General features: G+C 41.0%; 2 protein-coding genes across 3 annotated transcripts; one reads left to right on the top strand and one right to left on the bottom strand.

Moving 5' to 3' along the window:
• Nucleotides 1–684: 684 nt before the first annotated feature.
• Nucleotides 685–7992, bottom strand: LOC113635267. 2 transcript variants are annotated; one of them, XM_027134581.2, is made up of 5 exons: nt 7778–7992; nt 7123–7188; nt 5446–5586; nt 4678–4863; nt 685–2383 (listed from the first exon to the last, which is right to left on the bottom strand). In XM_027134581.2, exons 1-5 carry the CDS (start codon nt 7818–7820, stop codon nt 1152–1154), a joined length of 1668 nt encoding a protein of 555 aa, XP_026990382.2. In that variant the 5' UTR covers nt 7821–7992; the 3' UTR covers nt 685–1151. The 2 variants fall into 2 exon arrangements, with proteins under 2 accessions (XP_026990382.2, XP_047663569.1); XM_047807613.1 differs by lacking the exon at nt 7778–7992 and having other exon boundaries at nt 7015–7154.
• Nucleotides 7993–13843: 5851 nt separating this feature from the next.
• Nucleotides 13844–23622, top strand: myb (v-myb avian myeloblastosis viral oncogene homolog). The gene is made up of 15 exons (XM_027134580.2): nt 13844–14077; nt 16332–16449; nt 16622–16693; nt 17330–17422; nt 17784–18004; nt 18115–18337; nt 18620–18688; nt 18800–18904; nt 19211–19438; nt 20528–20652; nt 20886–20997; nt 21111–21230; nt 21359–21442; nt 21857–21961; nt 22240–23622. The coding sequence occupies exons 1-15, from the start codon at nt 14055–14057 to the stop codon at nt 22351–22353; spliced, it is 1812 nt and encodes a 603-aa protein (XP_026990381.2). The 5' UTR covers nt 13844–14054; the 3' UTR covers nt 22354–23622.
• Nucleotides 23623–27767: the final 4145 nt, after the last annotated feature.

The following is a 27767-nucleotide window of genomic DNA, read 5'->3' as shown; positions in this document are numbered from 1 at the left end:
TGTGTGTGTGTTGGGAGGAGGACTTGAACGTCTCCACATGTGGTCGGTCACGTACAACCACAACCAAAGCTGACGATGTAGAGTTCCCAGCATGCTTAGGGTGTGTTTGCACCTCGGTGTGGCCTGCAGGAGTGAACGGTCTCATGTACACGTGCCGTCACAAATACATGACAAACACTACATAGCCTACACACCCATTAAAGTTACCTTCTTTGTATGACAACCACACACACACACACACACACACACACACACACAGAGTGTCACATCCCTGCACCCGCATCGACCCAACCCATGCAATCACACGTACGAATCTCAGTATATGAAATCTTTATTTCGGTATATACACAAACCTCAGGCCTACGCCCACATCAATCAAAACCAATCTCAACTGTACATCAGTGCTTTAAAACGGAGAATAAAACTCAACCAGCTGGTTATGGAGCTAATAAACCTGGTTATTAGGAATTATTGAAAAGTTAACTTTGCAGTACAAATAATAGAAATGTATAGATAGATGCACAGAATTTCAGGTGTCCCCAAAAAACAAATAAAACAAAAACAAAAAGAAAAACATGCTCTCCACGTTTTCTCTCTTTCTGCCTCTGTGGTAAACCTGAAATGTTCCTGACATCAAAACATAGCACAGCAGCTGTGCAAGAGATGTTTTTTTGGTGTGTGTGTGTGTGTGTGTGTGTGTGTGTGTGTGTGTGTGTGTGTGTGTGTGTGTGTGTGTGTGTGTGTGTGTGTTTGTTGGTGGTTGTGTTTTTTGTTTTTCCTTTTCACATTTTTTCCACTTGTCAGATGACTCTGTGATGATAATGAACAGATATTTAAAAAAGACCACTAGAAAAATATTTTGTCTATAAAAAAAAAAACAACACTATGAAAGAAATTGCATCCCGGAAACAAAACCAAGTTTAAAAACCTATAACAATACGGATGTAAAAAAATAAAGAAAGAAAAAAAGCTGCTCTGAGAATGAATGCACCTGGTTCGTTGTTGAGGTTGTTTACTCGATAAAAAAAAAAAAACAGTCCAGAGTGTGATTTAAAACGTTTAAACTCCCCGTCGGGGATCAATCCGACAAAGCGAACTTTACTATGGCAGCTTGTTTCAGGTTGAAATTAAAAAAGATGCAGACGGACGCTCTACTCTCTCGTAAACGCCTTCTTCTGGTTGGCTTTGACTATGTCGTCGGGAGACGGCGTGTTGAAAGAGAACGGTGTGATGTGATGGAGGGGTGAAACCTGCACTCCTTCTTTCACTCTCATCATCGGTTTGTTGTAGGGGAAAGCGGGATGCCTGACCCTGCTGCGCTGGCTTCTCCTCTTCCTCACCTGCACGCACATGGTGAGCGCGAATACGGACGGCTCGGCGAAAACCCCTGCTGCTGTCCGGTTGGAGCAAGGTGAAGCGGGAGAGTGGCTGACGCTACGAGGAGCAGAAGGCTCGGGCGAAGTCTGCGCCATGAGCGTGCTTAAATCGACGTGTTCTGGTTTACGGATCCGAGAGGACTGCTTAGCTCGCACCGCTTTGTGTTCTTTAAGAGGCGTTGTAGGCACGTGGCTCTGGAGCTTTGGCGTTGGAGCTGGGTGTTGAGAAATGAGATCTGACAAAGACGGTGTCACGGTGAACCCAGGAGGAAGAGGAAGAGGAGGGTTAGCAGTCAGTGTCGGAAAAGGCAGATTGTTGAGACCGGTGCTGCTGTGCTGAGATTTAGTAGTGTTCGTGTTACACAGTGGATTCGTCGTAAGCCCAGAGAAGTTTTGCAGACCTGGAAGTGAACTGAAAAGATCGGGGCTGTTGCTCTTATGCTCCTGAATCAGTTCGGCCAACGAGGGGCTTCCGCCTTGACCTCCGACCCCAGGACTTTTGCTGACCCCACCCACGTCCACTGCCTTACTAGCCTGCCAGACGTTACTCAGACTCCCTAGTGGAACAGGCAATGATCCGGCCACCTTAGGGTCTTGTAGAGACAGACTACTCAGAGAGCAAGACAGGAGGCTGGATGCAGGGCTCACAGAGGTGAGACTGCTCAGACCAGGAGGAACGCCGAGACCACTAGAGAGGGAAATACCAGGTCCCAGACCAAGACTGATGGAGATATTTGGACCCTGAGCTGGACTTGCATGCTTGTGCTCATGCTCAGCCATAAGTTGAGCCAGAGAGCTCGCTCCTGCAGCTACACAAGTATTTGAAGTTAAATTGTCTTTCGCAAAACAAGAAACCCGATCGCAGCCCTTAGCGTCGTCTGGCTCGGTCCGGACTAAAAGGTCGCTAAGGCTGTACGAAAGCCCTGACCCGGGCTGAGGCTGTGTGCGTTTTGAGGTTACACGTGTGACCCTATCAGCGTTGTGTGGTGTGGAAAGGGATAAGGCTCCTTACCTTACGAGGGCCAATCGCATGCAGAGAGAACCAACGTGACGAGGACGAAGGAGATTTTGCAAGGCACCACAAGCAGCCATACGATGGTTGAGATCAGACAAAGAGAGAAGAAGGCAATACGTTACTCACATGGTGATTAAAACCAATATTTAAATAAATCTGCTCCTTTTTATTTGAAGCCGTCTCTTTGAACACATACGGTTCCAATAACCGAAGTAGTTTAATACCCAGGTGATGGTTTTTAAGTCTATATAAAAATGACCTGAGCAGCAGATGAGGCCATTTGACCCTGTCCTCTGATTTATTTCCGAATCAGGGAAGTAGCATGTTTTTATTTGGCTGAGCTGATTTTATGAGTATAAAGGGTGTCCAGTATGATCTAAAATGAGCTTTATATCTGTGCAGATAACCATTTTTATCCAGAATAAACAAATCGATCGGTTGTGCATGCGCCCTTTTTTGGCCAAACGGATTGTTCATGACCACGACACGCAACGTGTCAAAGATGAATCACACACTGACTGATGACCGCCGTGTTACAGTAAATATGGCAGCGTGTGGTCACACAAGCTAGCGACAAAGCAAAAGATGACTGTATAACAGATAATTTTGTCATGAACCCCAGTTTCAGAGACAGTGGTGGAGATCGACAAAGCCACAGCGTGACTTTATACGCAACAGGAACGATGCAGCGAACGACGAATACAAAGGTATCACGAAACAGTGAACCGGGTTTAGAGATTCAGTACAGTCCAGGCTTAGAGATTTAACAAATATATTCGTATTTCGAGTCGAACTCTTGTTGATGCTTTAAGTGGGCAGCCAGACTTCACTTCACACTTCAGTAAGTGATGTCAGAGTCGGACAAATCCTTCCCAGCTCCCAGTGTTTTCTTTACGACCCCTCATTAAATGTGTATTGAGAGCATAAGAAGAAAAATAAATAAATAAAATAATAGATAGATGGATGGATGGATAGATAAACAGAGAAAGAAAGAAAGAAAGAAAGAAAGAAAGAAAGAAAGAAAGAAAGAAAGAAAGAAAGAAAAAAAGAAAGAAAGAAAGAAAGAAAGAAAGAAAGAAAGAAAGAAAGAAAGAAAGAAAGAAAGAAAGCCCGGAAGAAGAGAGTAGCAGAGCTCAATATTGTATCTGGAGATAATATGCAGCTAACAGGGTTAGCCTGCAGTACAGAGGAGCTGCTGCAACACTTCTACTCAGCCGTTATGGAGTCTGTTCTGTGCACATCAGTAACTCTGGTTTGGCTCAGCTACAAAAATCAGACATCAGAACACTACACAGGACGGTTCGGACTGCTGAGAGGATTATCGGTGTTCCCCAGCCCGCCCTTCGAGAACCGTATATATCCAGAGTGAGGAAAAGGTCTCAGAAAATCACTCTGGATCCGTCACATCCAAGTCATCCGCTTTTTGAACTTTTACCGTCTGGCCGGCGCTACAGAGCCCCAAATAGCAGCACAACCACAAACAAGAACAGCTTCTTGCCCCAGACGATCTACCTCATGAACAGTTAAATGTTCCCCCATTACACAAAAACAACGTGCATTAATCCTGTATTTACTGTAGGCACAATTTATTTTTTTTATTTTTTACATAAGCGTATTTTTTGTATTCTCATCTTATGATCTCTGTGTACTGGAAGCATATGGCACTAAAACAATTTCCTTGTAGCATATAAAGTTCTGATTCTGATTCTAATCTGCTAAAAGCTAATACAGAGACTGGCAAATTATTGTATATTAAAACAACCGATTTCCAAAATTCTTTTGATACACATTTAGTGTTTCAAAAATGCTGTAGGCTATTGGCTTTTGTCCCGACCTTTTTTTTTCCTCTCGTCGGAATTAAAAAACTACAAGAGACATGAGTGACTTGCTGCTTGTTAGCATGAGCGCAGGCTAACAGTGCTAATAAAGATTCCATGTAAACTATAGAGGGGGATTAAAGGATGCGTGTTTAAATGTCTCAGAATGGCACATCTACGTGTTTTGTTTTGCGGACACCCCGTATAACCCACGGTATTTACAGATTTAGACAGAGACGTGTAAAAGATCACAGAGGTTTTTGTATTTAAAACCAGTACAGTACAGCTTTATAACATCACAGAATTCATTTATACTACTGAGGAATAAAAAGAGTTCAAAAGTAATAGAGAGGTGGAGAAAAAAAAGAAGAAAAAAAAACGAAAAAAAAAAACAATTGACCCTCTTTTGGAAAACCCCTGGAGTTCGGACCTGGTGCACTGAGACGTGTCCCTGACTGGGGGTGCGTACCTTTCTGTGGTGGAGGGTGGGGTTTAGACGCTGCTGTCTGCTTGCTGCTACTTTCGGCAGACAAAATGGAGTCGAGAGCTCGTTGAGGATCGCAGTCGTACTTCAGAGCCGCTTCTCTTAGTGTGGAGTCAGGAACAGAGTCTCCCAGTACTGTCCTCATCTGATCTAAACACGAGTACAGCTGATCTACACACACACACACACACACACACACACACACACACACACACACATATATACATACATACACACATACACACAAAACATCTTGTGTGAGTACAACATTCTCATACCTGCATGTCATGAGAGAGAAAAAAACCTGGCTTAAATACAAATATCCATTTTTACAATAAAACACACATCACACACACACAGCTTTCATCAACTCCACAGGAACATCTGCAACATTTCCCTCATGGGAACCTCGTGCTGGTGTCGAACTATTACAACATCTGAAGCTGCAATTCGACTTCCCGTGAAACAAGAGAGAATTTGTTGAAGTGAAGATTTTCCAACAGAACCGTCACTTTACACACCGTTCAGATCAAAGGTAAAAAAATATATACATATATATAATTTGATCAACACACCACATAGTGACTTTGGGTTCCACAGACTTTCCTTCATCATCATAAATAACACTATATACTTAAAGACCGCGGAATCAACAACAAAAACAAAAAGTTTGGGACAAAAGTCTACCTGGAGTCGAGGCAAGAACAACAACAAAAAAAAAGCCATCCTAGACAACATTTCTACATACTGCACCTTGAGTCAGTGGGTCCAGCGTCTGCGTGACGGAGGGTGAGGTCGGCATCTCCTCCTCCTCCTCCTCATGTTCTTCCTCCTCCAGCGGTTCTACCTGCCGCGTCTGCCGCGAGTCCTGACGCGAGTAAATGAACTGAGCAGCTGAGGAAACCATGAACACACACACACACACATCAGGAGGCCAAGTTTTCTCTTTTGTCTTGCTAAACTAAAATTGTGTGCTAAAATTTGGCACTCCAAAAAAAAAAAAGCTCTAAATGAGCTGCAGAATGTCACTTAAATAGAATGGACTTATTGATGACTGAAGCACTTTTACGTTTAAACATCTGGAACAGCAGATAGAAAATACAGGCGTCGAAAACATGCAGGCGTTTTCCTGACTACAATCTATAGGTTTTTTTGCTGACGCTTTGAAATGAGACGAAACCAGACAAAGTGCGATAATGTTCTAATTAGGTTTATTATCATTAGGATAATTGCACTTTAACGACGAATGGATCACGAGCAACTTTCAACTTTTTCCTTCTTCTACACGCGAGCATTTTAAAACTAACATATTTCTAAAAATTTTCCAGGCATTTTGTTGATATTTTGTATGAATATCACCGGTTCGATGTGACATCATGGCACGACAATTCAGTCTACGTGCATTTTAAAAAATGCATTGATTCAGCTTATTAATGTACACTGGAGATGAATGGCTAAATGATGTATGATGCAATCTGGGGGAAACCTGTTGTAGGTCACTGTAGCTGGATATTTTTGCGGTTTTCTCAGCCTAGAAAATACTTTGACACCTCACCGTAAATATAAAGGAAATTGTAACTTCCTTTCAAACTTCCTTAACTTGCCTAAGATGAAGTACATACATTATTAGGTTGATAAGATAGTTAAGGATTGTTTTTGGAAGCGCTAACATAACAGACTGTCTATAGATAAATCACGTTCTACATCAGAACAATGCCATTACTAATCTTATAGCATTACCAGCATTAACATTTGTGTAAGAATAAGCACTGATTAAAAGTTCAATTATAATGTCTTCTTATCAAGCCATGTGCTTGCAGATTCAGACAGAAACATTCATCTCAGAGCCACATGTCTGTCTAATCAGTTAATTAAGGCCACTTCCTGGTTTAAAACCTGCGTCCAAAACCCAACTGATGTGTATTTGTTGTTCGACATTTTTAGAAGCAGAGTTAAAAATATTAGCTGTATTTTGTTGTAGTTAATTAAGAGAAGTTTCACCTAAATCTTGCTCCAATCAAAGTGATTTGAATGCAGCTGATGTCGTAATTACGCCTTCCTAGGATGACTTGTGACTTCCTATGATTATAAAGTGTGCAGGACAGGGGGACGAATCTCTAGGACAAATATTGAGAGCTTGTCGATTACTACTCTGTATAGATTCTTAAATAAACGACCCAAGCTTTTCAAAATGTTGCTCGAATTGAGAACGGTCTATTTAGTCTATTCCGACCGAGGTGAGTGTGTGTCTCGAAGGAGCTCTCCATCGGGTTATTAACATATTATTAAGGTGGATGTAAACACAGCTTGTGTAATACCTACAGTAGCACAGTGTGTGTTTCATGATCTGGGTTTGTATGAGAACTGGACCAGGGAGGCATTTGTGCAGCGTTTTCTATTCACATAATACCACAATGTCACAACACCAACCCGTAGCAGGTGAGATGCAAAAGTCATCGTCCACAGATTGTCCATAAATGTCATCGTCCTCAAAATCTGTGAGTTAAAACAGATCAGAATAGAGCATGTGTGAAGTTGAGAAGAAAAAAAATTCCAGCAACTTATATGAAAGTCCTAGTGAAATATAAATCAATAATATAGATATACACAAATTATTTAAAGAAATAAACAAACGTAAAAAAACAGCATTCATATTTTAACTGGAACAGTTTCATTAATGTTTAATTGAAGCTTTCAGCGTTTTTGTGTGTGTTTTATTATTTTTTTGGCCTTTCTGTTAGCAATAACTATTACTTAGCTAAATGCTAGCTTAGTATTATTTCTCCTCAGCTACACTAGCTAGCAAGCTACATTAGCTAACTACATGTTTAGGGATATAAATTTATTTAAATTTATATTTGTTCGCTACAATAAAAAGCAATACATTGAGTCATTTTAATGCTGATTATAAAGAGTTTAAAGTCCTGATACTCCAGCACTTAAATAAAGCCGGCCACCTGCTGCTTAGCTAAGTTAGCAAAGTTAGCTTAGCTTAGCATAGTTAGCTTAGCTTAGCTTAGCTACTCCCTACTAGCTAATTAACAAGTTCTCGTCCAAGGCAGACAAACAGATGGACATTAATCACCTTCATCGTAATTATACCCTCGAACATTCCTGTGGCGAGACATTGTGCTTTTATTTTAGCGTTTTGTTTTGTTTTTGTTGCTAAAAAGTTAAAGCATATGCGTCCATTGGCATAATATTGACGTAAGAAGCTCACTGAACTACAGCCGTCATGTTTGGACCGAGCACCGCGCATGCGCACACCAACACAACTCGGAGCTTTCAAATGAAAAGTCGCGTTAGTTTGCAGAAGCACGTGACAACGAAACACGTGAAAACGCACACAACGAACGCACTAAATCGATACGTTATCGTTTGTGCAGCTGTTTTGTGTCTGATGTTAGCATCGTTCTAATTACACTATTTACAAAGTTGATGTGTAATTAATTGTCTGCAAAAAATTTTACAATAAAAAAACTGTAGTTATTTACTATAGCTTGCTCTTGTCACAGAAACGCATTAAATATTACACATAACTTAACATAATTCTGTCACTTGCAGCTTTACAAAACTAAGTTTGTAGAAAAACAAAGCTCAGTGATATATACTTAATTAAATTCAGTTCAGTTTGTGAGCACAGCAGCTGAGTAGATGTTCTGGTGCACATTTATCATTCATTCATTCTGTCATTCATTCATTTATTCTTTTATTAATTTATCTTCATTAATTGCTTTTTACTGTTCGGAAGAACCTGAAGGAAACCCAAACGGACATGAGGAAAACGTGAAAATCACAGGAAGTAACCTGAGCTGTGTGTGTGTGTGTGTGTGTGTGTGTGTGTGTGTGTGTGTGTGTGTGTGTGTGTGTGTGTGTGTGTGTGTGTAAATAAAAAAATATTTTTACATATCAGACTTAAAGTGAAAACTAAGAGCATCTTTCATTCCGACTGATTTTGTTCGGAGAGGAAAAAAAGAATCATTTAAATAAGATTTACTTGTACACATTTCTGACATGACTGAATGTTAGGTCTTGCATGCATAAGCTCATAAACTCAGCACCAGAATTGCTGAATAATATAAGATTTTCTATCCTTCAGTTCTCAGTGATTTAAAGTGAATTTTGGATATTTGCCAGAATCATAATTTTGGACATGTTTCCTATTTTCTTAGGAGATCATACAGGACAGTCAATAGTCCCAGAGACATTTGTATTTGTATGATGTGCTCTATAAGTGTGTGTGTGTGTGTGTGTGTGTGATTTGACACATTTATCCAAAGCATCCTGAGAAAACATTTTAGCCAAATAAAAAATCTAGGCTGTGTATCACTGCCTATCCAGCTGCTCCAGATGTGTCCTACCTCGGCTCTCACCTTCCTTTCCTACACTCTGTACCGTACACACGTGCATCATGTGCATAGCTATAATCTGTAGCCCCAAGATAGTGATATCAAGCTTGAGGAAAATTCCCTCTGTAAGAGTTATCTCCCAGTGTAAAGTGATTGTCCTACAGCTGCCGCTCCTTGCCTACTCCTGGAAACCACCTTATTCCCCCCACCCCCTCATCACCACCTCCTCCACCACGATCAAGCCGTTTCCTCTCTCCCCCTTCCTCTCCAGGAAGACATTTGAAACAAAAGATTAACAATACTACATCTTTTATCAGTACTGATAATCTACAGGGTTCCATATGCTGTATACACACCCTCCTACACCCACCTACACACACACACACACAGATATAGTGATAGGTGACACATAAACCTGGCAAGCATTTATTTATTGATGTATATTAGAATCATGGTTTGAGTCCACATGTCTCCTTAGAGCAATATGTCACTACAACTCAGTGCAAGGTTCTTTAAAATCTTTAATCATGATTATCATTCACTAAACAGATGTGAATTATATGCTTCGGCCTAAACACACACCGGCCCTTAACCAAATCAATGAACTATGGAAAAAAATGTTGGAGCGACCAGCCATCATGGAAAGACTTCCTGATGAAATCTCTTTCAGAAGAGCCAGTGTTCATGATTCTTGTAGAATCAGTGGCACCGAAGTTCATCGAAGCTCTTCTGCTGGTCCAATACCTTAAGACGGTACCTTAAGACGGTTAATAGAACTTAATTATATATGTGCAAGCCCTGTAACAACCAAGACTCAAAGTTTCCATTAGCTCTGGACCCTGAAATGCAACCACACTATCCAGATGAATCAGAGTTGTGGCTGCATGCTTGCGTGCATGTGTGTGTGTGTGTGTGTGTGTGTGTGTGTGTGTGTGTGTGTGTGTGTGTGTGTGTGTGTGTGTGTGTGTGTGTGTGTGTGTGTGCACGCGCGTGATTGAACTTCCCCAGAAGTTTGCAGTCTTTTGCTGAAAGGTGTCATTCACATCTGTATGACATTTGACACTTGCAGGTCTAAATTTAACTTGGAACAAAAACAGACACCTGCAGTACACACACTCGAGACCTGATGCTTTCTTAAACTGACCTAAATACACAGAGAGAGAAATGAACAAAATGATAGCATGAGAGAGTGAGTGAGGAAGAAAAAAAGCAGGTGAGAGAAGCGAGAGACTAAATACATTTAGTTAATTTTTACTTTAAGTTGTGGACTTAAAGTAAAAATTAAATGACAATGAAAACATACGAAAGTGTGCCGAAGAAAATAAGAGGATATATGACTAGGATGAGGTCAAATATTTCTAAATGGAAAGTGACTTTGCATGTTGTTAAGAAAGCATGAGCAAATGTTGTTATAAAATCTGACCGAATAAATAAACAAACAAACAAACAAATAAATAGAAAGGTTAGATATTGACTTACTACACTACAAAATACTTTAAATATATCCTAAGATTAAATAAGATAATAATTAGATAAAATGTGATCAAAGATTTACATTTTTTTTAAATGAAAAAATGTAATGATTTTTTTTTCAACAATTTGCAAATAGAGTCATTGATTGTTACAGCACTGAAATTTAAGTGCATTGTGACATAATTATATGACTCTACCAACAAGACAGACATATTAATAATAGCACTTTAAATGTGAGAAATTTTTAAGCAAACCTCACTTTCACAGTCAGTGCTTTATCCTGGACAGAGTCATTTGTTTTATTTTTACTACCGAGTTAATTTTATTATGTATATTTGGATGATGCCCTTATCCAAAGTAAATTACATTTTTATACAGTTGAAGGTTAAGTGACTTGCTCAGGAGCCCACCAGTGGCAGCTTGTTGGACCCGGAATACAAACTCACTACCTTCCGATCAGTAGTCCAGCACCGTACCACATCCCTCATTATTAGGAGGACATCCCTCATTATACAGGAGGACATTTATATTTACAGCATTTAGCAGACACCCATATAATCCAGAGCGATGTACGTTTTTTACAACTGAGCAATTGAGGGTTAAGGGCCTTGCGGAGGGGCAGCTTGGTGGACCTGGGAATCAAACTCATGATGTTAAACTACCTTAACCACCTTAACCAGTAGGCTACCACATCCCAACATGTGAAAGTATAACACACACACACACACACACACAAACACACACACCCCTTCACACTACATAGTGTGGTTCTGTGTGTGTGTTTTCTTATGTTCAGTAAAGCTGCTTTGAGACAATTTCTATTCTTAGAAGTTTCTCTGCCCAAATTGATGTCCATGGAGACCAAAACCTGATATGGACGGTCCTCACAAAATGACAGATTTTACTATAATGGAAATGTGTCCTAGTGAAATCCTTTACCTCACACTAATCGGTCTAATCAAAGTCGCCACCTCACTCAGTCAGCTGCTTTATAAAAATCGACATATATCGATATTTCTTCTTATCACCCTGTAGTTAATTATGACACAAAAATTATATGTGTTCTTTTATACTGCACTCTTACACAACACACCTAATATGAGGATTACCGCGGCATTCCTGCTCTTCCAGTTTTATGCGAGACCCAGATGCAACAAGCGACTCGTCGAAAAGTCAAAAATGCATCCGCATCCATATGGATTCATTTATACGCTGGAGGTGTTACATAACATGACATCATACTTCATATGTCTATAATAAAATATTTATGATCAGCAAGACGGGTGCTGTTTTGTTGTTTGAATTAAACAAATAAATGTCATAAGTTATAAAGGATGAAGATGCAAGTCATTCAGGTTTTTCCTTGAACTTTTGTCATATTCCTTTGATTTCCTTCCAGAACTGTGTGATGAGTTCTGAGTAATTTGTGACAGTAGGCTCCTCCCAGGTAATTGTAATCTGCACAACCCTGTTTTGTGAGTGTTTTGTAATGAAGTTACCCATGAAACCTCCTCCGGTGGTTGAGATGCATGGATGAGCATGTTAAACCCCATGCAGGGCCACAACAATACTACCTAGTCTACAGGAACATCAGCGTTCAGAGACAATGGACCGATCCGACTGATGTGATCGGACGTGACTGCGGCATCGAGACAATTAACGACAGTAAGAAGTGCGGAGAAGAAAACGCAAGAGAAACAGACTTTTGCTCTGTTTGAAAGTTTAAACAACTTTCACGAGGAACTCGTAGTGATCGTAGATGAAGACACGTTACTGTTCCTCTAAATTGATATTAAGAGATTTATTCTGAAATATCAACAGTTCAACGGCCATTTAAATAATGCTTTGGAAACATCACACCTGAAGAAAGAGGACTGCAGTTAATGTTTATGTAATAACAGACTATCGTTCAAGGACAAATGCACAAAAACATTTCGATTAGATATAATAATGCCACACCAGGTATCTCTACTGTTGCCAGTTTAGGGACTTGGTGACATTTTAACAGAATAACTAGTCTCTGTGTCTCCTGTTGCATCTCGTCCCAGGCCCGAGAGGGACGACCGACGTAGTGGGACGTTCTATATCTAGTCTTTCTGAACAGAATCCCAACAGCCTAAAGACAAATATAGCAATATTTTGAGCAGACATGTCGTGAGTGACTGCCCTAGACTCGATATGGCTCTCCAGTTCACATAAGAGCTGCTGGTTATAGGAGTTGAGAGTTTGTTTGACTCACCGACAGTGTTAAGCACGACTGAGTTGCACTTTTATAAGTCTTTTATGTTTCCAACAATTATTCACTGATCACCATTTTCCCCAAATGACCAATCATGGATCAGCATTGTTCCTAGTAACCAATCGCCAATCCCCAATTTCTCCAATTTCTCCAATGACCAATCAATGATCACCATTGTTATGACTAATCACCAATCACTGTTGTTCCCTGCAACAATTATCGCATTATTTCCCAGTGACCAATCAGTGATCACTATTGTTTCCAACAACCTTTTCGTTGATTGCTATAATTTGCAACGACCATTCAGGGATCGCTATGATGTTCTCAGTGTTACCGAAGACCGGTCTGTCTCACCATTTTTCCCAGTGACCAATAGCTATTTCGCTTCGTTCTTTGTTTTAGTAATATTTACAATAACAAACACAAGTTTTTCTAATCTATAACTGTAAATGCGTAAATCGTTAGATGACCAAAGACGAAAAAAACCAAAACATTTTATTAAACCATAACGTTGAACTTATGTGTGGTGACATCATCTGGAGCTACTTTAACGTGTATTAAACTTCCATATGAAAAGAGCTGGAGAGACTGGTTATGTGTTTTTTCTTTCTTTCTTTCTTTTTAGTTACCAGGAACTAGGTAACAGTTCATTTTTTTTAAAAACGAAAGTGATAGTGTAGATTTGATAAATGTGAAAATGTCCTCATGTCACGTTCCAAAGCATTTTTTATGCCATAAATATACATGCTAGTGTACAGTTTATTCTATGATTGTAGACGCATAAAACATTGAACTTTCTCTACACTCCCATTCATTAAAGCTACCGCCTTCACCTCGATAAGCATGACTAGTAATAAAGCTTGAAAAACACACACACACACACACACACACACACACACACACACACACACACACACACACACACACACACACACACACACACACACACACACACACACACACACACACACCGACGTGTAACTTGAATTTAGCGCAACCAGGCGACCAAGTTGGCGCTTCCAGGCTCACTCCACTGCGCATGCGCTCAAAACAAACGCGCCAAATTTAGCGGGAGGGAACGGGGAGGCCGTGCCAGAGCTTTGTCTGATGGATGGTGTGTTTACAGTCTGGCTCACTCCCCCTTAATGTGAGCTTAATGTCAGTCCACTTCCTTGTCATAGCGGAGACCAGGAGCTTATAGCGAGCACGCCAGCGCGTATACACACGTATACACACACACACATACACGCGCGCGCACTGAGCGCATTAAACTCCTCTCATCGCACCTTCCATCACACGGGATGGCGAGGCGACCGAGACACAGGTAGGCATGCATTTCTATTTTTTTGCTTTAAATGCACTTTTGCACTTTCCGCATAATGCCGGATGCACGCATGCTGCTGTTGTGTGTGTGTGTATGTGCGTGTAAGAATATAATAATAATATATACAAATATATACATAAATATACAAAATAAGCGCACGCGTAAAAATGCCGTGTATTTTCGCTTATTTGCACGAGAGATTTTGATACGTTGTAACGACAGATCGTTCCCTTTTTCGCTTTAATGTCACGTGTGCTATAAGCTCCGTGAACTGCACGTGAAGAGTAAACGCTACGGGAGGATATTTACTACAGGCTCGCGCAGGAACAGGTGGCTCTGCGGGCAGGTGAGTGTGTGAGTGCCAGCGCGAGCGCCGGTGGTCGCGCTCTCATTTAAATGTTCATTCATTCGGTGCGCGCGCGGGTCCGTCGGTCAGTCAGGGTTAAGTTGTGGATGAGGTTGAGGTTGAGGTTGAGGTTGATGCAGGTGGGAAAATACTTTAAGAAATAAGTTACTTGTGTAAAACGAGATATCTTCACGTATACCTGCTGCGTTTAAGCCTCCGTCTAGTCTGACCTTAAACTGAACCCAGTTGTGGGTTTAAATCGGTTAATCTCGGTTTTTATTTTAACCGAATTTTAATTCAGACCCGTTAAACATTCAGCTGCAGAAACTTTGTGACTTTTTTTGCATCACGTGGAAGCTCCTGGATATATCACTGAATTGCTTTCTCTCTCTCTCTCTCTCTCTCTCTCTCTCTCTCTCTCTCTCTCTCTCTCTCTCTCTCTCTCTCTCTCTCTCTCTGTCTTTTAATGCAAAATGTTTAGAATAAATAATTCTAGGACATTCCTACAACCAAAAAAGAGCAAGATTCGGTGGTTTTAAAAAGCGTCAATCGTGTAAAACCCGAGCGCACGCGGAGGAAATACGGGGTCACGCGAGTAACGCCAATGTCAGTGTGGCACGAGCGCACTTGTTTCAACTCACTACTCGATTGCATGCCGGAGAGAGAGAGAGAGAGAGAGAGAGAGAGAGAGAGAGAGAGAGAGAGAGAGAGAGAGAACGTGCATTTAATTCAATCTTCTAAACAAAGTAATTGGCGTTTAAAAAGTATAGAATTTATAAAATATGTATGTGTGTGTATTTATGTATCTGTGTGTATGTACAGTATGTGTGTGTGTGTGTGTGTATTTATGTATCTGTGTGTGTATGTATGTATCTGTGTGTGTGTATGTGTATGTATGTATGTATCTGTGTGTGTATGTGTGTGTGTGTATTTATGTATCTGTGTGTGTATGTATGTATCTGTGTGTGTATTTATGTGTGTGTATTTGTGTATGTATATGTGTGTATGTATGTATGTACAGTATGTATATAGTGCCGAATTAGGTGTTTAATCCTTCCACAGGTTTGAGTAATATATAAAGTCATATAGTCAGCATTACAACATAGATTCAAGTTTCACACGCGTTTTACACTCATTTCAGTCTTCACTTGATGAGAATGAGGTAAAACAGCAATATATAGGTATATGCTAAAATGAATAGGCAAACCCCAAGATCCCCTTTTACTTTCTTTCTTGGGCTAAATGTCATCATGATATAGCACTTTTGACCTCTTCTTTGTCTTTTATCACTAAGTCGTAATGATAAGCACAAGGCTTACATAGTGCATAAAGTGTCACACAAAAGCCATGTGAACACAGGCTTCCACGCATGCCACGCTTTCTTCTGATTGGCCGAGAGCCGGCCAGGTGAGTTAGTCGAGCATGTGGCTGTGACAGGACCTGAGCAGGTCTGAACACGCAGCGGTGGGGAAACAGGGCCGCACCACGTTCGCGTGTATCTGTGGAAACCAAAAACATCAGAACAGGTTTCTCTCAGTCTGCTGGCACTACAGGTTCATCCACTTTACTTTTGTTTTGACTGTTATCGCTCAATTTTTCTATTATTCATGACATTATGACTAGGGGGCTGTTTGTAATTCGCCATACGTCATACTCAGTCTCTTTTCTGGTCATATAGTTGACTCATTATACCTCTTTCTTTTGTTTTCTATCTCATCCAAACTTGTTTTCCTTCTTTCCCTCACTTCTTCTGCTTTCCTGACCTCCGCTTACACTCACGCTCCTTTTACTTTACCACTTACCTTCTTTGATTGCTCTTCATCATTCCCTCCCCTCCCTCCCTCCCTTCCCCTCCCTCCTTTCTCTCTCTCTCTCTCTCTGCCATTCCCACTTTCTCTTTTCCTACAGTGTTTACAGCAGCGATGAAGACGATGACGATGTGGAGATTTATGATCACGATTACGATGCACCATTAGCCAAAACGGGCAAACGGCACCTCGGCAAAACACGATGGACACGTGAAGAGGTACACAGAAGCACCGTTAAAATGCTAAACCGTGCTTTTTAAAAAAAAAAAAAATCACATAAATATAATAGGATTTGCAAATTAAACACAGTGAGCAGTCTGGAGAAATCTTTATCTGCATTATTTTCTGTCCTTCTCTAATCCTGAGTAATATTTGGCTTGTTCTCGACAGGATGAGAAGTTGAAAAGACTGGTGGAACATCACGGCTCAGAAGATTGGAAAGTCATCGCCAGCTTTTTGCCTGTACGTTTGTTTGTTTGTGTGTGTGTGTGTGTGTTTTGGGACTTAAAGGAGGGGGTCAGGCTAGGTGAGGTGTGTTAGATATAAGTATTTGCATGTGAATGGCTAGAAGCTTCAGGTAGTATAGATGACACAATTTGCATATTTGGGTATCCCTTTTAGACTTGCTCAGTCTGGGTGAGTGCCAAGTAGGGTGGGGAAATTGCTTTGTTTCAGAATCCAATGTGCACCTGCTGACACACACACGAACACACACACACACGAACGCACACACACACGAGCACACGTACTGTAGTGGCAACTTGTTTTATTTTAGAAACCGATCTGCATTGTATAAATCACTGTAAATGAGAATAAGAAAGTGGGGTGGTTTCATTTCTGAAGCATTCGTAGGGGAATCCACACACGAAGCCATCTCAGCAGTCTAACACCTTCTGTAATTCATGCTCCAAAACACCAACCACATGATAACTTACATCCTCATAGCGTATTACACAGCACAAACAGAGCATCTTACACCGACCTTTGCTTATTCACACCAGCAACATCCTGTCAGTGATATTTACAGACCTCGTTACACGCCGTACTGCATGTGCGATTACACTTCCACAATCTCATAACCATTCTTGCTAATTACAGAACCGCACAGATGTCCAGTGTCAGCACCGCTGGCAGAAAGTCCTCAACCCAGAGCTCATTAAAGGACCCTGGACCAAAGAAGAAGACCAGAGGGTATGTGCATTGCCTGAACACGATGAAACGGCAAAGCAGAGACACAATGAATGTGACAACCTTACACCTTACTGTATATGCACAGTGTGAACATGTCTGAAAGAGCTCCATAGAGCTGCCGAGTGGAACTAATGATTAACCGTACGGAGCACGGAGCAGGTGCTGAACTTTATGGCCTGTCGAAAGTCATTGGCAGGTGGATATTATAGATATTTAGTTAAATACCACTATCTATGTGCAGCCTTAACACTTGCGCAATTCAAGTTCCCCTTGTGTGATTGTGTGTGTGTTTGTATTGGCCCCCCTGCTGGCTCCATCTTTCCTTCCTCTACTAATACAACTCTCTTCCTGTCCATTTCAGGTGATCGAGCTGGTGCAGAAGTACGGTCCAAAACGCTGGTCAGTGATAGCGAAGCACTTAAAAGGGCGTATCGGCAAGCAGTGTCGTGAACGCTGGCATAATCACTTAAACCCAGAGGTAAAGAAGACATCCTGGACAGAGGAGGAAGATCGCATCATCTATCAGGCCCACGAGAAACTCGGCAACCGCTGGGCTGAGATCGCCAAACTGCTGCCGGGCAGGTTAGAGGAATCAAACCTAATCTGAACGATGTGATATTTCTTGCCTTGTTACTTTACTGTCTGCATGTTTACAGTAGATCTCCGTCTAATAATCCTCCTCCCATCCCCAGAACTGATAACGCCATAAAGAACCACTGGAACTCTACGATGCGCCGTAAAGTGGAACAGGAAGGCTATCTGCAGCACACATCTAAAGTCAGCTCATCACAAATAACCAGCGGATACACGAAACCGTCCCACCTGCTCAACTACAGCCACACTCCAACCAGCAGCTCCATGCCAGCCAGCCCCATCACTAACCAGTACCCGTACTACATCTCCGACCCACAACGGGTACGTTTTACCCGTTCCGTCCATCGTTCGTCGAAGAATAATGAACTTAATGAGATTACATCGCTATACGTCATGCGTTATCGTTTAATAACATTCCAAATCTGTGTAAAAAAAACGAATACATTTTTACATAGAGGATGTTCCTAATAGTGATTAATAAACAATTCTACACCAGACACATATTATTACACACGCGACGCGAACACACGTCTAGCGTTATGGTGACTCAGTGACGCAGCAGACTGTCATCATGATGTATCTGTTTCATCATGGGTCGTATAGGTGCCGTTTCCATTGGCTCTGCAGCTGAACATTTTTAACATCCCTCAGCACGGCACTGCAGCTATACAGGTAAAATAAACCTCTTTTCTAAACTGATTCGAATTTCCTTTTAAAAAGTGTATTTTGGTGCCATAAGACACGTCCCCTGTGTCGATAAGTCGGCTGGTCTCGTTTCTCCAGAAACACTATAATGAAGAAGATCCAGAGAAAGAGAAGAGAGTGAAGGAGATCGAGATGCTTCTGATGTCGACAGAGAATGAGCTGAAAGGACAGCAAGCACTACCCGTGAGTGTGTGTGTGTGTGTGTGTGTGTGTGTGTGTGTGTGTTTTTGTGTGTGGGTGTGTGTGTGTGTGTGTGTGGGTGTGAATAATTGGAGGAAGCATCTGGGGGTCTATTTCACATTCTAACTGCTTGGCTAAGTGATGCAATGTGTCCTTATCACACCACAAACTCTGTTCAGCTCCTTGTGCAACACAGATCCCCCCCCTCCACCCCTCCCAAGCACATCATTCAACAAGCCAAGTTCCCTTTCTCTCTCCTCTCTTCCTCCATAATTTACTCTCTCTTTCACTCTCTTCGCTCTCTCACAGATCTCCATGGCCAGTTACACATGGGGTCGCGGCTCTCTGACCGACTCCTCCGTAGGCGTGGCTGTCTCCGTCCCAGCCCCGCCCTTGGAGCAGGGCTGCCTACCAGAGGAGAGCGCTCACGGCAACACAAACAGCCCACACAGTAGCAGCGGCACGAACGGCGGCGGCAGCGCGGGCAACGGCGGAGTCCTGGCAGCCTTACCAGAGTTCATGGACGCCATCGACTCTGTAAGAAAACGAACATAACTCTGACTAACTGATGTGCGAGTGTTTCACCGCCCGGACGAGCTTATTGTCAGACACATGCGTTCACACGCGTATAAATCAGTTTATCGGTGTTGTCCTGAGGAAAATATGATAAAATATTATTAAATAATAGTGGGCTAAATAATTCCACTCTGCATAATCCTGATCTTCTCAGAACGTCTCAGCATCGGAGGACAAGATCCGTATTAGGAGTTTGACTAAAGCGCATAAGGCTGCAAGCCCGAACGGCGGCGACGACGTCGGCTTCTCGACGTCCGCTTGCTCCACGCCTAAGCGTTCTGACACAAGCAGCCTGCCCTTTTCTCCCTCTCAGGTACCATCGAGAGACCCGAGTCACCGGTAGTGCTACTGTAGAACCAGTCTAGTAGTCCTTCCCTCGAACAAATCACCTGCTTATGAATCGCACCTCGATCACGTGACTCCTGTCACCCTAATCAAGCAGCAGTCACGTTTAGACGAGTACACACGTCATCAATCATCCCTCGTTCCTTGCTGATTTTTTTCATTAGCTCATCTCTAAAGACTCGAGATGCCTGTACACTTTCGTCTCTACACTTTCGTCTCTACAACCGAACCGGTTTTCATTCCCCAAACATCACCATCTTCGCATAGTGATCGCAAAACTGGCTAAACTCGAGAAACTTTTCCTTCCAGTCGTCTGTCTCTCGCTCAAACGCTTACATTTGAATAATTGGTTACTTCTAATAACAAGTGCAATCTGTTGAATTTGTCTATTTGGAAAATGAACACAAAGCGCAAGAACATTTTCTTGTCCTTTCGCATTCAGCCTACAAACCATTATGAGCAGAGATGAGATCATATCATGGGTTTTAGATTCCTACATGAGATGGGGAAATTAGCAAAGCTTCTTTTTTCACATCTTCTTTCATAACTTGCATGCACCTTTCTAAAACACAGCTGCATTTTCTGAAGTGTATTCTGCGGCTGTTTGTTCCTTTACACACTCGACAGCAGGTGTGTGATGAAGTGTGTCTGACAGTCTTGACCTTTTTTTTCTTTCTTCTTCTTCTTTCTTCTTTATTTTTGCAGTTCTTAAACGCTTCTGTGAGTCCAGACTCGGACAGTCAGAGTCTACCCGTCTCACCCTCGGCCGTGTGCTCCCAGAAGCCGCTGCAGCCCGACCTCTCGCTTCACCACCAGAAGGAGAATGATATGTAAGTTTCTGTTTTTACTGCATTACTGCATTCACTCTATACACACACTTCACTCCATCTTTCACTCTACACCAAACCGATCTGATCGGTAGAATGAAAACGGACGCACCTTATTTCATATCTACATAATATACTGTACGGTGACATACTGTAATCCTGATAAAGCGATCAGCACTCACGCGACTATTTCAATGCAACTTTTTTTTTTCTTTCTTTTTTTTTTTTCTTGCCAGGTTCAGGACTCCGACTCTAAGGCGCTCCATCATGGAGTGTTCTCCTCGTACGCCTACTCCGTTCAAAACAGCATTGACCCTGCAGGACACCAAATACGGACCGCTGAAAAGGGTGAGATTTTGTGTAGACGTGTGTGTGTGTGTGTGTGTGTGTGTTTGAACATCTATTTGTTATGCACACGTGTTCTAGCGGTTTAATGTCAATAGCGTGTGCGCCGTGTTCAGGCTCACAGCCCTCCTGTAGACGCGGTAGTCGGCGGAATTAAGCAGGAGCCTCAGGAATGTGAAGTGAGCGTCGGAGGAGCACATAACGCACAGCCTCCACTCAAGAAGATTAAACAAGAGGTGAGTCAATACCTCCATCTACCTTTATATCTATTATTACGCGTTCTGTCACGTAACCTGCAGTGAATTTAGACTAGAACAAAGTGTAGGTTAGATTAAACAGTGAGTGTGTGTGAATTGTGCTTTAGGTTGAACCGACTTGTCTGCAGTGGGAGGGACAGAATCTTCATGCCCAGCTTTTTTCTTCAACTGGCCCCACACACAATATGTCGGTAAGCGAGCTTATTTTATTTCTGCCTTAGCGTGGGCGATAAGACTGTAAAAATGTATCGATATCGCAATAAGTTTCACAATACGCTTCTCGGGGGAAGACGTGCATGCAGCAGCGTTTCTATCTATTACAGACTCAGTTAGCACTCGTATAAAGTCTATAAGACTAAATTCGCAAATTAAAAAAAAAAAAAAGTGACCCCCGAGTTAAAGCTCGATATCACGACGAGATCACGAGACGATATCGTCAAAACCGCCCGAACGTCCGGTCCGACGTTTCACCTTTGTCCTTTGTTTGAACTTGTTTAATGCAGATGAAATACGAAAACAAACTTCTGCCTGTTCATCTGTGGTTTGTTTATGGGGTAATATTTGACCTCTGTGTGTGTTGTGGTCTGTGTAATGTCTCTTTGCAGGACCTGCTGACGAGCTCACTGTTGATGCTGCCTGCGTCAGAGAAGAGCGAGGACACGCATAAAGCCGCTCAGGTGCCCCGCAGGACCCTGGCGAGTCCGGCGCAGGTACTGTAACACGGCGTACGCTTTCTCGTACACCATACGTTCTTCTAATCGTTTAACCGTTTGTGTATTAAAGCAAAACAGAAACAAAGTGTATGTGTATGTAAGTTAAAATAAAGTTCAAAAGATCTGGAAGTTATTCATAAAAAAAAAAATTGATCTATTGGAATCTAAAGGTAAAAAAAAAGGCTGCGAATCCAGGTGTCGTATTAGAAAATGAAGTCATAAAACGATGACACTTATGTTCCTTTTTGCTTCTTTCCTGGCTTCATCCACCTCAGCATGTGGGCACATGGGAGCAGGTGCTTTGTGGGAAAACCGAGGACCAGCTTCTGCCCTCTGAGACGCCACACAAATACCTCAACAACTTCTGCCCCCGCACGCTGGTCAGGTAGGAGGCACGCGGGGAGTGTCGAGGCGCGAGGTCAAGAGACAGAAGACAATCGTTCTACAATAACGGAAAGAGAAAACACTCCATGGCCGCTCCTTAGGCGGGGTCGAGTCATTGTGGTACATGATTTGGGAGAGGCGTAGAGCCATTCATTTGACTGCACAACCATCAATTAAGTTGTGCTTTTCCGTGTTGGATTTCAGCCAACCAAAGAAAACGAAACTTTTTTTTTTTGTTTGTTTGTTTGTTTGTTTGTTTTTTCTACTTTTTCTATTCTGTTTGTCGTCTTTTTATATCTGAATAATATTGTATTATATATTTTGTATTATACGTGGGAAAATGAACTGTCTATGAGGGCTCTAATTGTATGGATTTTAATATAAATAACAATTTGTAATAATTTATTATTTTGTATTAAGAATAATTAAAACTATGACGGGCGCATTTGTCAGTGTTGGATCCCAGTATTCGAGCATCCTGCTAATTTTTTAGTCTGTCGTGCTTTAACCGTAAGGAGCGTGTTTCCTTCGAGCATTACCATGATTTACACCCCTGTAGCCCAGCAGTGCTGCCTCACAAATCACACAAAGATGTTTAAGTAACCCAAAGCACTGATAGTGCCTCATAGTTCACATTGCCAAGTTCGGAAATAACGCGTGTCCTTTAACGAGACACTCGTCATTTCAAAGTGTTACCATTTCAAAATTGAAAAAAAAAAAAACTAATAATAATATAAAAAAAAAACGCCCAGGATTCGATTAGCATCCTGTCAGCACTATCTTACACTCGATCAACAAAAGCTAGAAAAGCAAAATTTCAATTGAACAAAATAAGTGTTGTTGTTTTTTTTAAACAATTTTCTACCAAGCTGAAAAGCAAACAAACAAAAAAAAACCCCACACAAATTAAAGGTTTACCAAGCGTGCTTTCATATCAAAGGCCTCAGTGACAAAAAAAAGAGCTTTTGATTTGATGAGACATTTCTTTACACTTAATTTCATATTTCATAACACTGTTGTTTTTTTTTATACTCCAGCATGTTGACGGTATTTTACGAACACTGAATTTTTTGTTTTTGAATAACTGTGCCTTTTTCTATGTGATATTATTATATGCTTTTTATACCAAGACTGTTGTGGCCAATCAAAAATATTTAGCGGTAACGTTTTTTGTTATTTGCTGCCTTTTTTTTTGTATTAGCGGAAAGTACAAACACTTTTTTTTTATATACATGAGACATTTTCTACACGTTTTTTTAATACGACTTTTTTTTTTTTTTTTTTAAACTGCCATGTGAATAAAGTGTGTTTTTGGAACTTTCTGTGGTTTTCTGTGTTATTTTGTAAAGTGACAAACCTTTTGCATCCACTTAACCTCTTCTGTGTGGGTTGCGATGTTATTTTATGAATATTCTTGTATTTTTATAGTAGCTTCTTTATTTCTGAATTTTCCAACATTTTTTAATTTCCAAAAAAAAAAAAAAAAGGTAATTTTTCTTTATGAATTTTTAAAACGTATTTAAATTTCGAGTCGACGTATTTAATATTCAAAACATATTCATGCCGATGTTTTTTTTTCCTTCAATAAAACTGCTTAGATTTAAATTTCTCTTTACTTTTTTAATTTAAACTCTCCAAAGTGACTCTTCGATTCAGTTTATAATGAATAGCTCGATTATTTTAAAGTTTTGACTAATTAGAGTAAAGAAAAAATTGGCCGAAATAAACGTGGCCACCGATTAATAATAATAATAAAAAAGAAAAAAAAAAAACCAATCACACTATTAATTAAATTTAAATGGACCGCCTGTATGTACAGTATGTATCTATGTGTGTAGATTAGATACAAAAGGAATTTGAAATGATTTTTAATTATACATAGAGATTTTCTTTATTCTTGACTCAGCATGTCTACCAAAATCTCTGTTTATCCTTTGCTCATGCTCCAAGGCCACTAAAAATACAGTAAAGCTAAAACGCAGCGTTGCCAGATTGTACTAGAGAAGTGTTTAAAGCTTTTGATGCTGATAACCCACTTGTTCCTGTTCACACTGTACGTAGGCCAGGTATGAGTAAAGTAGGGGAAAGAGCAAAGTGTCTGGAGTATTCAAATAAAACAGAGCGGTTCACGCTGATAGAGTGATCAGAGGCGGCTGATAATGGCACGTTCAGGAGAAGTCGGGTGTGAACGGGAAAAGCTCATGAGTACTGATTAATAAACGATCTAATCCGCTACTGCAATACGTAAACTCCTCCGGCTACTGCACATGCAAATGCCTTTAACTGTATTGCCTCAGGCTCTGCGGTATTTTCCCCTCATCAAGGGCTACTGCGGCTCGCCGGGGCATCCGGACTCAAACTGCTGAGACAACATTTGCGCAGGAATAATCATAATAATATCATCAGTCACAAGGGTCATCAGTCACCCTGTCAACTTGTCAAAGAAAAAGATTACTTTTTTTTAGAATAAGATACTGCACGCTGTGTAGAAACAACAGGCACTTTATGAGGACCGCCTGTACACCGGATCGTTAATGCAAGTATCCAAGAAGCCGATGGTGTTAAATCGTACAGACTCGGGTCAGTGTTTGATTTGAGCAGTTCTGGTTTTAGGATTGTGGTGCTCTGGTCCTCTCCTCACATAACCCGTTCATTTCAAACTTTGACACGTTGTTCACTGCTTTTCTGTTCCCCTTGGGAGTTAAGGGTGATTGTTTTTTTTACCACAGCCTTCTTGTCACCCCAAACCAGACCGGCTATTCACCTCTGACCTCTCTCCTCAACGAGGGATTAAAACCTGAATGCTTTTATGTTTGAAGATGCCTTGAGGATAATGTAATAACAATCAATATTATTGGTGAAAAATGGATTACTATAAAAAGCAGTGGACATTAAAAGAAAGGAAAAATCAATCAATCGTTCCATCAATCAATCAAGCAATTAATATTCATGTGCCAGAATGTTGTGTTTAAAAGTGACTCAAAGAAAAAGAAAAAAGAAAAAGATAATAACCGGAGTGCTGCTTGTTCTAAACGTCTCAGAGGCCTTGGCATCTACCACAATCAGATCTCGCTTGTGCTTGCTTCTCACTTGCTTGCTTGTTATTTTACTCTTTTTTAATTAATTTTTTCATTCATTCATTCATTTTCTACCGCATATCCGAACGTCTCGGGTCACGGGGAGCCTGTGCCCATCTCAGGTGTCATCGGGCATCAAGGCAGGATACACCCTGGACGGAGTGCCAACCCATCGCAGGGCACACACACACACACTCACACACTCTCATTCACTCACACACTACGGACAATTTTCCAGAGATGCCAATCAACCTACCATGCATGTCTTTGGCCCAGAGAAGGAAACCCCCAAGGCACGGGGAGAACATACAAACTCCACACACACAAGGCGGAGGCGAGAATCGAACCCCGACCCTGGCGGTGTGAGGCGAACATGCTAACCACTAAGCCACCATGCCCCCTTAAATGTATTTATTTACTTATTTATTTATTTAATATTCTCCCGTTGCCTTTCTTGGACAACATTAAAATAATTTAAGTGAAGAAAAAAAAAATTTAAGTTACAAGAACTAATTCGTTGGTTATGAGGAATGAGGTGTTAAGAAAATCTACAAATTTTAACCCCGCCCTCAATTTTAACCTTAACCTTAAACTTGCAACTTTTAATAGAATTTGAGTCGGAGTTTGTTGCTATTTTGCCAGCATGAAGCCATACAGATATTAACTACAGGACACTGACAGATGCTTGTCGCCCCTTGCCTTCTTATTGGTGTGTGTGTTTGTACAGTAGCGCTACTGAATTCTCCATGTGTTTGCTCAGATGTTTTTTCACTAGCGGTGTCAGTAGTTTTGGGTTTCAAATCACGGGTTTATATTTATGAGCCCGATCTAATACGTTGTTGTTTCTATGGTAACAACCACGAGCAAAGACAAACGTCTGATTGTTGACACGGTGAAGTTTTTTCTTTTTCTTTTTCTCTGTCTTATTATCTCTGAAGCTGTGAAGCTGCTGTAACATACGTGATAACAAGACTTTCACGACGTTCAAGTGACGATAAATAGATTGCGGTGTGTGTGAAATTATGTAATAAAATGTTGTAACGGTTGGTAAATTGTGTTGCTATACGATATAATAAAACCCAGAAAGATCCACTTTACAGGAAATGTATTGTATTTGAATGCAGTCATGTTTCTATGATCTGTCACAGGGAATTGTTTATTTTTTCTAAATAAACCCGTAGCAATTACTGAATCCTGAAACCATGAACATTAGGAAAATATAAAGCGTACTGTATGGCGAGTAGGTTTCTTTGCAGTACACTTTTCTGCAGCTTCCGTGTCTGAAAATGATGAGGTGTTGCTAGAGTACGGTAAATGGCCCCATTTAACGTTAAAGGAAACACAATTTTGTCTCAGTGTGGGTGTGTTAGCTTGTGGGTGAGAAGGGATGGTACAGTGAATGTAGGAATTGGTGCTAAGAGAGTGCATGGACGTGTTAGGTCTCTCGAGGATAACTCTCTTCCTGTGTGGCTGTCAGAGGCGAAGGCCTGGCTCAGACCAGGGACTAAATTTACGGCTGCTCAGCTCTCACATCCCCTCTGATGTGACCACCTGCCTGCTCAACGCTGCCTGTATCACCCGACTCTATAAAGACACATACACGCAAATTGTCACTAAGTAGCTTTAAATAAACATGGATGTAGAGTCAGATTGCTGAAACTTTGAAGAGGCGTGAGCGGAAGCAGCGAACGTTGGAAAGGAAAAAAAATTCTGAGACATTTTAAAAAGGAAACCGGACTCATAAGGAGACGCGTTCTCTTCCCAGTGATTATAAATCCTATAATAACATATACAGGTGTAGATGAATAAAGACAGACAGTACTAACAGTAGTGTGTGGAAAGCATTTATTGTCATTTCATACAGTATGAAACAATGTTCCTCCAGGACCACGGTGCTAAATAAAACACTGTATGAAAGATAACACAATATTTTTCTCTATAGACAATAAAAGCAGTTTTGTATCAGATCACTTATTTATCAGATTTTGCTGAAAACTAAACAAAAAGTCTTCTTGCTTGCTACAGAGGTGGAAATGCTGATTTCTGCGCAATGTCCGATGTAGTATTAACCTCCCTGGTGGAGCAGGTGAGAAACAAACCTCTTTCACTTTACAAATAACGATATTTTAATCTCAGCAGCATCAGACACTCTTATGGTCTTTGGACCTCTGTAAACTTTTGTTTTGTTTTTTTTCTTGCCATCGTTCCCTCATGTGTGATCCTTTACTTCTGTATGATGATCACATCTCAGCCTACTGAAGTGAAAATACGACAGGATTCCAGAAAGGTGCCCACATTAATCACTTTGTCATCATTTCATTTCTGTAATTGTTATGTTTTAA

Source organism: Tachysurus fulvidraco, chromosome 23, assembly GCF_022655615.1.
Source record: "Tachysurus fulvidraco isolate hzauxx_2018 chromosome 23, HZAU_PFXX_2.0, whole genome shotgun sequence".
Taxonomy (NCBI): domain Eukaryota; kingdom Metazoa; phylum Chordata; class Actinopteri; order Siluriformes; family Bagridae; genus Tachysurus; species Tachysurus fulvidraco.
The sequence above is the reverse complement of the archived record's forward strand: the minus strand, read 5'-3'. Positions and strand labels throughout refer to the sequence as shown.